This window comes from Desmodus rotundus, chromosome 8 (genome assembly GCF_022682495.2).
Source record: "Desmodus rotundus isolate HL8 chromosome 8, HLdesRot8A.1, whole genome shotgun sequence".
Lineage (NCBI taxonomy): Eukaryota > Metazoa > Chordata > Mammalia > Chiroptera > Phyllostomidae > Desmodus > Desmodus rotundus.
Genome location: NC_071394.1, coordinates 108,515,605 through 108,526,127, shown reverse-complemented (window position 1 = coordinate 108,526,127; position 10,523 = coordinate 108,515,605). Strand labels below are relative to the sequence as shown.

The 10,523-nt window shown below is 49.8% G+C and overlaps 1 protein-coding gene across 3 annotated transcripts in view; it reads right to left on the bottom strand.

Moving 5' to 3' along the window:
- Window positions 1–1,902: 1,902 nt before the first annotated feature.
- BTD (biotinidase) overlaps window positions 1,903–10,523 on the bottom strand; it is a 33,042-nt gene continuing 24,421 nt past the window's right edge. For all 3 annotated transcript variants that reach the window (XM_045199706.3, XM_045199705.3, XM_045199707.3), the window contains exons 2-4: window positions 9,658–9,922; window positions 5,199–5,348; window positions 1,903–3,957 (exon numbers count right to left, since the gene is read on the bottom strand). In XM_045199706.3, coding sequence (XP_045055641.2) covers window positions 2,671–3,957; window positions 5,199–5,348; window positions 9,658–9,906 — 1,686 coding nt within the window. In that variant the 5' untranslated portion in view covers window positions 9,907–9,922 and the 3' untranslated portion in view covers window positions 1,903–2,670. The remainder of the gene's footprint in view (window positions 3,958–5,198; window positions 5,349–9,657; window positions 9,923–10,523) is intronic.

The window sequence follows — 10,523 nt, the reverse complement described above, 5'->3', positions numbered from 1 at the left end:
TAAGTGCTGCAAATGCCCAGCTCATTTGTGTCTCACTTCCTCTGCGAGGAAGACCGCAGACTGGCCCGGCTGCCGCTGCACGAGAGACGGCGTGGGCCAAGCCACTTCCCCCAGGTCTGATTTGGCCAAAAATACATTTGATTTCCTGCCCCGATGTTATTGTCAAGATTGCCACTCGCTTCCTGAATTGCAGGATCACAGTTGACAAAAGCGTATCACAGCCATTAGTCATAGGTGTATTTTTTTTTCCTAAAAATGATTTATTTTACTCATTTTTCCCCTCTTCTACTTTGTTCTGCCATCTGGCAGCTACTTCTTTTTATTGTAAAAATCATTTTGTTAAAAAAGTCATTTTGTTTTACCACCCTTGTTTCATTCCTCCTCACTTGTCCGTCCTGAGTAATTAGCTCTAAATTGTCAGCAGGAAGTCACTAAGGAAAGTTGTAGGTGCTCTGCTCGGAAGGGCAGAGGGTGCATCCAGCAGGTGCTTCGTAAATGTTTACTGGGTCAAGTGGTTCTGACAAGTCTGTATTTAGGACTGGCCTCTCTGTCTCTTTCTCAGGCTGATTTGAATCATCTTCGCATGAAGCAACAATATGCATTTTTAAGATAATTTCTATTCCCTCGGGTTTGGGCAAGGAAGCTAAATGGGTGGCAGCCAGCCACATCCGGTCCTGCCAGCTCACACCGCCGCTGCGGTCCGCACCAGGGAGGGCAGGCCAGCTCTGTCCTCAGGCGGGAGAGGCCCCACTCCCACTCCAGGGCATTTCCCAGGGCTTCCTCAGGAATCTGAGTTGTTCCTGCCTATTCCCTGAAGACATGACTCATTCCAGGCCTTTGTGGGCGAGCAGTGAGTCAGAGGGGACTCTGCCTCTTTCCCACATGGATTATTTAACACACAGTCCACGAATGAGAAGACTGGGGCATAGTGAGGTTTAAACGAGTTGCCCAAGGCCTGTGTGGTGAAGGGTAAGCAGTGAGGCCAAGGCAGTAAACCTGGGCAGGCTGACTCTAGGACCTACGTTCTTTCATAACCTGCCTAAAAGCCAGAAAAGGGCCTGGATGCTGTGCGGGGATGAAGAAATTTCATTTTTTACTTTATAGAATTATGTTCATGCATATATTGTTTTTAAAAACCCGATTTAAAAAGGGGACTATAACTAGCCCTGGCTGGGTGGCTCGGTTGGAGCATCATCCCACACACCGGAAAGGTTGCAGGTTCCATCCCAGGTCAGGGCACATACCTAGGCTGCGGGTTCAGTCCCTGGTCAGGGGACTGTACGGGAGCAACCAATCGATGATTCTCTGTCTCTCAAATCAATAAGCATATTCTCAGTTGAAGATTAAAAAGGGAAAGGGCTATAACCAGATAGCCACAGCATTGAGGAGGCAAAACACAGGTGGCTAATTATCCCACCTCTTGAAAATTTATCCATTTTCCACCTAAAAATGATTGGAAACAGTTACTAGGCATAGAGTCAAAATGACTTTGAAATGTCAGATAGAAATAATATAGAAACGAGTGGCCTAACAAAGTCTTAGTATGTGGGAGGTCCTTGCGCTGCAGCTGGTGGGCTCTCCAAATCATTAATCTTTAATCATTGAGTGATTAAATAAATGAATGACTAAAGCGGGCCACCCTCCGCAGCAGTTCTGGCAACTTCTCTGCAAGAGGTACGGTGCCTCTCTACAAACGGAAGGCCCTTCTTGACCGAGGGTGGGGGGTGGGGTGGAACTGAATTTCACCAGAACCATTCCGTCCTGCACAGCTGGGCAGCAGTCAGCTAGCATGACTGATGAAGGGCCCTGGAATCCCTGGGTGAGACACGCGGTGTGGAAAGGCTCCTATTACTCACACCTTCCGACCACTGCCTCATCCCCGGCGCCTTTTTCCAGTGGCCCTCTGCCTGGGGCACCGAACTCTCTCTCTCCGGTCATGTGAGACCTGCCACACACATTCTGTTCACTGGCAGAAAGGCAGACATGAGAAAAACTTCCCTTCTGTTTTTACAAGCTGCGTCAAACTCCACGATTCTGGTGTGGCTGGTGGTTCTGGTGCTACCATTTCCTCTGGGTAGAATTCTGGTCGACCAGAATGGGAAGAGGGCCCCACGGCAGCCGCTTCCACTGCAGCTTTTGCTTTGAGAGTTTGTTCCTTGCCTTAGAAAAGGTTTGAAGTCCTGGGTGTCACTAATCAATAAGAACCAGGAAACCACACACACCACTGCTCTGTGGGGGTGTACAAAAGAAATTATCACTCATTTTGTTTTAGTTCTTTTTTAAAAATCCTCACCTGAGGATATATTTATTGATCTGAGAGAGAGAGAGAGAGAGAGAGAGAGAGAGAGAGAGAGAGAGAGGAATACCGATGTGAGAGAGAAACATCAATCAGTTGCCTCCCACACATGCCCCAACCGGGGACCAAACCCACAACTTGGGTATGTGCCTTGATTGGGAATCGAACCCACAACCTTTTGGTGTACAGGACGATGCTCCAACCAACTGACCCTCCCAGCCAGGGATGTGTCAGCTCTGAAAGCCAACTGTGTGATGAAAGATTTGCTAGAGAAAGACATGGCTTGGCAAAGATAACTGAGGGTAGAAAATACCGGAAAATGTCTCAATGATTTGCACGTAAGAGGAAGAGACACTGGGTGAAACCCGCCTCCCCTATTCCTTCCCCATGCTCCCAGGCTGGGCAGAGGTGGTCCCAGTGCCAGGAGCTGTGGCCTGTGCAAGTTCAGCGCTATCCGCACGGTGGCCAGCGCCCAGCTCCCACTCCCCAGAGTCCCTCTCGTACAACCGCCCGTACAGGGCTGCTGTCACCAGACCAGAGGACAGTCTACTCTTTCTCAAGAAATAGTGGTCGTTCTCCCAGCCGAGCTGGTCAGGGTTTTCCAGGGTCATGCCTGAGGTCAGAAACAGGGGAAAGATATAGGGAGTGCTGAAGTTGCCCCACAGGTGAAAGTCAAACACCCCCGTGGCCTCTGAGATCTCCTGCCCGCAGGTGTCAAAGCTGAGACCCCCACACTTGACCAGGGCGCAGACTTGCACGTAGTAAGTGCCGTGCACGGTGTGAAGGCCGTCAAAGACCCCCAGGGCGTACAGCTCTTCGGACAAAGTGGGCCTCTGGTAAAGCAAGTAACAGCAGAGGCCGTTGGCACAGACTCGGAGGGAGCCTTCCTTTCCCCACACGGGGACCAGGGTGAAATTGTCATACATCATCTCGGAGTGAAACGTGGGAGGAGCGTTCATGTTCCATCTGGCGGCTCCATCACAGAGGACTTCCTGCGAGTCCCTCTCACAGTATGGGTCACCTGCCAAGATTTTTAAAAATTTACTATGGGATGGGTCCATTTTATCTGTGGCATTCTCTCTACCAACGAGACCCTGCGGGTTTCTGGCCACCTGGGCAATTAGAAGCTGGCCTGTAGCGTGTTCCATGTCATGGTGCCAAACGGACTTCAGGGGCGAGTGTATGCCACTTCCAGTCATGCCCAAAGGTGGCTGGTGGATGTTAGCAGCCAGGAAGTTGACGCCAAAGGCCGTGGCGAAAGCACTCTGAATCTCGATGGCTGCCAGGAGCGGGAGCTGGTTCATCCAGGCGGCCGTAAACACGATGTGCTTCACCTCGGGGTCTCTGAGCAGTGAGACGGCCGGCTGGAAGAACAGCAGGTCAAAGCAGGTAAAGACGCCAAACTTGCCAGCAAAAGGGGTGTCGAAGGTAATGTGATCCGCTTGGAGAGGGGTGTCAAAAGCTGCCTCAAAGTAGAGGTTGTGTTTGCGGTAGCGGTCTACAAGGGTTCCGTTACTGCTGAACACGACGTTCGTGTTAAACTGGTATCTTCCATCGCCCGGGCAGCCTGGGTCGCTGCTCTGACACGGCTGCTTCGTCCCCAGATTGGCCACCAGGAACAGACCTCCCCTCGCGGCCATGCAGCTCAGGCGCCGGAGGACCTAGAGGGGAGAAAGGAATAGATAACTGTGTAAGTAAATGGCTTTTTAAGGTCCTGCCTTTCACCTTCCAATTTTAAAGTAGAAAAGGGGCTGTGCTGTGTCCATAATACATAAATAGCTATCACAAATCCATTAAAAAGCATCCACTGCTGAAAATGCACAAAGGATATGAAGAACTCACAGAGGAATAAATACAAATGGCCAGGAAACATCTGAGAAGATGGTCAACCTTGTTAGTTCTAAGGAAATGCAAATTAAAATAATGATGAGCTATATTTTTTGCCTTCATAATATTGGCAAAAATTCAAAAGATGATTCTACTTTTATGTCACCCAAAGGCGGGAAAACAGGTACTCATTCACTCATATACACTGCGAATGTCAAGTGAACTCAAAATCTTTTAAAGGGGAAATTTGGTCCTCTTTAAAATAATTTAGGAGGAGGCTGGGGGGTGGAGGGCTTGAGCAAAAGTAAGAGAGAAAGCACTCATGGATGTGGACAACAGCGGGGTGACTGCTGGGGGACGGGGTGGGGGAGTTGGCGGAGGGTGGAGGGGGATAAATGGTGATGGAAGGAGACCTGACTTGGGGTGGAGCACACACAACCCACTGTACAGATGGTGTGTTGTGGAACTGTGCACCTGAAACCTGTGTAATCTTGTTAACCAGTGTCACCCCAATAAATTCAATTGAAAACTTGTTTTAAATGTGCCTATCCTTCTGCTGAGAAATTCCATTTCTCGGAATCTCACCTGCCAGAAAAACTTAGACACTTCACAGAACTACGTGAACAAGGATATTCATTCAGACATTGTTTACAGCAGCAAGAGGTAAACAGAGAACAAGCCTCTCGCGCTACAGAAGAGGGCGTCAGTTATAAAGTGCGGAGAGGAGAGGTGCACGTGGAGGCTCACCAAATTGCTGAGGGCACTTTCCCGAGGAGGGGAGCAGGGCGAGGCGGGGGTGGCGACGGTGGCTTTCATTTGTTTTCTGTCTGTTTTACACGCACGCCCTCATGTACCTCTTGTGCACTAATAAACAGAACAACCCTCAGGCAGCACACGCCCGTGCGTCAGACATTCTTTAACAGGGCGATGCGGCACGTGCAGCCTGGGCTGCAGCTTTAGCACCTCAGGGCCCCCTTTCAGTTTCATTCAACAGGTCTTGGCTTTTGGCCCTGGCTTTTGGTGCACCTCTGATGCCTGCGGTCCACCGAGGAGAAAGTCTGGGGTGCTCACACACCTCCGTGTCATTGAATCGATGGGGCTCCAGGCACGGGTTCCACCTGACCTCCCGGGGAGTTGGCATGAAGTCCAAATAGGGGTAAATGGATGTTCTTGTAAAGTTGAATCCATGAATGCCGTCTTCTGGAAACACCATAATCTGTACACCCTGTAAGTCGAAAACATCGAAGTATGTTATCCGGTAATGGGAAGTACCACTTCACGCATTTACTCATTCCTTCAGTCATTCATCTGGGAGCCAACAAGCAATTGCTGTGTACCAGGACCAGAGGTTAAGAACAGCAGCTGAACTCTCATCGGGGATCTCAGTCTGGGGGAGGCCATCTCCCGTGGCCTAATTCTGAGGGAACAAAGACAGAGTCCTCTGGGATGACCATGCACCCGGGGGCATGTCCAGGGAGGGAGGTTTGAAGGGAGCAGGAGTTTGCCAAGCAAACAGTCAGGGGTTTGGAGTTCTTGGTGGTGCAGTGGGAGATGGGGTCAACTAGAAGAGGTCTTGAGTATTGGGCTGATTAACAGATGATGTAGCATCATCTCCAGTCCCTTGGTTTTTAACTTTCATTGTGCATTCAAATCAGACGAGGGACTTCTGAAAAAAACCCACCACCCCTGGTGCAGGAGTGATGCTGGGGCCCCCACCACTGGAAAGTCTGCTTCAGTGGGTTATGGGCGGGGCCCCGGCAGCAGAGTTTGTTTAAAGTCCCGGGTGATTCTAGTGTGTGGCTAAGGTTGGGGCCCACTGGGCCGGTGTTGACTGCAGCATGGAAACGGGGGGCTTGCTCTAACGTGCGACTCCCCAGCTGGGAACCAGGAGGCCCCTGCAGAATCCTGACCACACCACAGGCCTTGCCCCACACCTGGAGACACCTGGGCCCCCTGCGATGCCCGCAGCTAAGAAAACCCAAACAAGGCAGCCCTCCGCTTTCAGCGCCCGGGCCTCAAGCGTCTGCTCTTCTCCACTTACACGGCTTCAAATGGCAAGCCTGGGACGTTGGCCCAAAGTGCAAGGGGAGGAGGGGGGCAGAGAAGGCATGGATAATCTAAAATAATGGGCAATGTGAGTCACCTATTTCTGGAATGCACTGAAACTTTCTGTATAACTTTTTTTCTGCTTATAAAAGCTTCAAAAGTTTAACTGTAGAAAACCTGGAGAACAGAAAATATAAAGTAAGAATTCATAATCCTGTGACATACTTATTGTTAATATCTTGACTATTTTCACTCTCTCTCTCTAATTTAGATAATAAATATACGGTTTTCCTTGCCTTTCTCACTATATAAAACATCAAGATTACAAAGATACCTTCAAAAATGTACTCTGTAACGGCCACATTTAAGAGCATGCCACAGTTTCTTCTCTGTCACTGAGCAGCTGATGGTTACCAACTTGTTACAGAAAGAAAACTCCAGTGAGCACCTGCGTGCAGGGTGTTTGAAGCCTTTGTGATGAGTGCTGCGCACAAACCTTTGTTTGGCTCTCTGGTTATTTCCTTGGAATAAAGTCTTAAGAGTGAAAGTCCTGGGTCAAGGGTGTAAGCTGTGTGTTCCTAACACACACTGGCAAATAGCTTTGTGGAAAGATCACCCCGTGAGCACCCCTGCGGCAGAGTGCGCGAGCACACTCATCTACAGCAAGCACCTGTGAAGAAAGTTTTTCGCAAACTTGGAAATGCAGCAGGATGAAGAACGTGTACGCCTTTCCAAGGGATACTAGGCTACTAATTAGCCTCACTCAAAGACTACTTCTCTAGGGAATGTACCAGTGTGACTTCACTATTTAACAGAGTATTACACTAACGAGTATGATTGTATTGCCCTGTGGGGTACCTATTGACAAATTCATTTCAACGTTCATTTCACTGACTGACACTCACTATTCTCTGCTGAACCAGCTCCACCGCATTTCTGGCTCCTTCATAAATCAACGCGTTAAAGAAAAGCTATGACACGTGTTTGTACCATACTTGTATGACTCATGTTTTCTAACTTTTTGAAAATTATACTTGGATGATTTCCTTTAGTAAAAACAAAACTCTGAGAGCACTGAATGGTTTTTTAACAGAAAATGACATTTAAGTTATGTATAAATATTAGATTAATACTACAATTGAATTGGGTTTCCTGAATACGTATCTGCCAGGAATGAGCAGAAGAACCGAACCTGAGCTGGGGCAGAACTTTGGGTCTGAGGTGACTGCCAGTCCTTTCTAGGAAATTCTGGAAGGAACACTCCTGATAAAAGACTTCAGCAGTTTTCTGATAAGCTCAGTGAGTGCAAGAACTCCTGAGGAATCCCGGCTGCCAACCCCGGGGACTGAGCAGGACAGGTGTCTGTAAGCGGGACCCCTTTCTCCCCTGCAAAGCCTCTACCCAGAGAGAAATATTTCGATTGGCTTGTCCGGGACCACGACCCTTATCACAAGTTTGATATAAAACTCTGACACATGCTTTGCATCAATTTGTCTTACAAGTCGCTTTAACACATATAATGACACAGGGCAGCCAAGGTATCTATAAACACTAAACACACTCAGATCTGCCCCAGCCAGTGTAGCTCATTTGGTTGGGTGTTGCCCCATAAACCGAAACTTTACAGGTTCGATTCCCGGTCAGGGCACATGCCTAGGTTTTGTTTTGGTCCCTGGTCATGGTGCATATGAGAGGCAACCAATTGATGTTTCTCTCTCTCTCCCTCCCTTCCCTCTCTCTGAAGTCAATAAGCATGCCCTTCAATGAGGATTAAAAAAAAAAAAAAGAATCCTCAAGAAGAAACTGGATGCCAGGTTGGGAACAAAAGAGAGGAGTGTCATCCATCAGAAGAAGCTGGAGCAGGTCTTTGCATCTTTATGCGCCTTCCCACATTAGTTCTGTGTGTGTGTGTGTGTGTGTGTGCCTTCTAGGCTAGAATTCTTGAACGCAGCCAGAGACCGTGGCTGTGCAGGCAACCCTGTCCGCCCTGACCAGAGACAGGGTGGTTAGGGCAGGACCTATCAGCACGACTGGTGCTGCCCTCTAAGCTCCCGGACACGGGGAGGTTCCGCTCATAAGGAGGCAGAACAGGGCTTCCTCCAACGGCTGGGCTTGCTCACCCGACCACTGGGGTTAGAGCCCAAACTTCCCTCTGGTTACAGGTTTCCCAAAAGGGCACTTTCTTACAGCAACATCTGGCTCCGACATTTCCTTCTCTGCCCCACCCTTCCTGCCAGGAGTTGGAAATGTGGGCCGAGCAGGAAGCCTACACAAAGGCCTGCGCTGACCTCCCTTTGCTCCTTCGGGTTCAGTTCTCTCTGGACTGAGTTCTCAAGACTGCTCATCGTCTGGCACTGAGACCGGAAGTGAGCCCCAAGTAATCTGAAGGCAGCAAACAGCAGTTCTGCGGATGCTGCAGAGAGAATGACGGGCCACCGTGCCTGGTGGTTTGCAGATGTTCTGCACATCAGAATCCACTGGGAGGCCAGCAGTTGAAGTGGTGGCTGCCAGAGGGTGATGTGGGTGGAGCAAGGCGGGAGGACCGGGTGGGGTAGAGGTTTTGTATTGAGGGCCAGTGATGATGTTTTGATATTTATTTCCTGCTACTGAAATTTGAATCTGAGTGAATTGTCCCTATTTCTGATGATGTTTGTATTGCAAAGAGACATATTCATAAGGACCAAATCTTCCTTTCTTTCCACGTGTTATTTCTAAGAAATAAAGCCAGCTGATTTTGTATGTAAATGCCAAGAGCAATTTACCTGGTACCAAACCCACACCCCAGCGTGGCCCCTCCAACCCTCACCCCACACCCTTCCCAAATGTTCTGGAACCTGTCCGCAGTGTGTGATCCCTTCCTGGTCCTGGCTGTGGTCAGCAGATCCCAGTGAAGGGTTTTGTGTGTTTAGGCCTCATTACTTTGTCTTTTTCCTACATTGTTCCTGGCCTTTGCTGATTTCTAGTGTTTACTCTGTAGTCTGTCTGTGTTTGATTCCATGCCATGGAAATAAAAAGTATGTTGTATATACAAAAAAAAAAAAAAAATCCCACTGCCCAGCCCATAGCCCAGCCCACTACGCAGGAGTGGAGCGTGGAGCGTGGAGTGCAGGTACCCACATTTGTTTACAACGGGCCAGGCGATTCCTCCACGCAGCCACATTGGAGAACCAGGGTCCAGCCCTGGCTCCTCAGACTTGAAGTGAAAAGCGTCACGGGGGATCTTGTGAAAATGTAGGTCTCATTCTGCAGGCCTGGGGCGGGGCCCTCATTCTGCATTTCTCACAAGCTCCGACCCGCTGCTGAGGCTGCTGGTCCACGGACCCCTCTCTGAGCAGCGACACTCTGGCCACAGCTCACTACTTCAGCCTGGCCTTGCCAACCGCGCTGATTTTCCACTGGGGCTGCGGGAACCCCTGACTGAGGGCTAACGGGCGATAGTCCCCCTTCGGCGAGACAAGCCCAGGCTCTAACCCAGGAGCGCATCTTGCCTTTTGGGCGGCAATCGTCACTTGCTCTTCGTAGATGTCGAGGTTCTGGTTCATCAGCTCCAAGGCCTGCTCGCGGCTGACGAGAGCTAGAGGGTTCGGACTCATGATCAGCTGGTGCTCGTACACCGCGGCCAAGTAATAGCCAGTGTCGGGACCTTCAGCCACGCCGGGCTCCCCCGGGGGGACTCCCAGAGCCAGCGTGTAACAGCCGCAGAGGAGAAGAGCAAGCGGGTGGCTGGCTCCAGACATCGTGCGGACCGTAAATCTGGAATGCAACGAGGCGGGGGAAACAGCTGAATAAAGACTCCTGCCAAGAATTTAACTTTTGCAACTGTGATTTATTAATTCCCAGCAATTAAACTCAGCCGCCGTGGTACTGCCGCTCAAAGAGCTTGTTTCATGTTCCTAATAAAAGGGTATGTGTTTCTCTCCAAACACGTAGCTGTGTTTAAAATGGCTCACTGTGTTAATAGCCTCGTTTGAGAACATTTCCAAAACAGACCCAGTGTTTGCGTCACTAATCTCTTCGCTAGCTGTACACTTACGTTCCGGGCAATGCTGATTATTCCGATGGTTTTACATAATGCCGTGACCTATCCCGCATCCCACGACCGGCCCTCTGTGCGCGCGCACACACACACACACACACACAATACAGGCCACTCCTCTACCCGAGCCACGACCGCCGTGCTCCTAACGACACAGCTTGGCTCTCCTGGTCGTAAAAACCGGGTGGATTACAACGCCCCCTGCATTTCTTGGGTTAGTCGTGATTACACAGGGTCAGGCTCCCTTTACTCAACACAACACTCTTTATTTGGTGCAGAGAAACTGCTGACTTCCACTTGGATGCCAGGATTGACTCT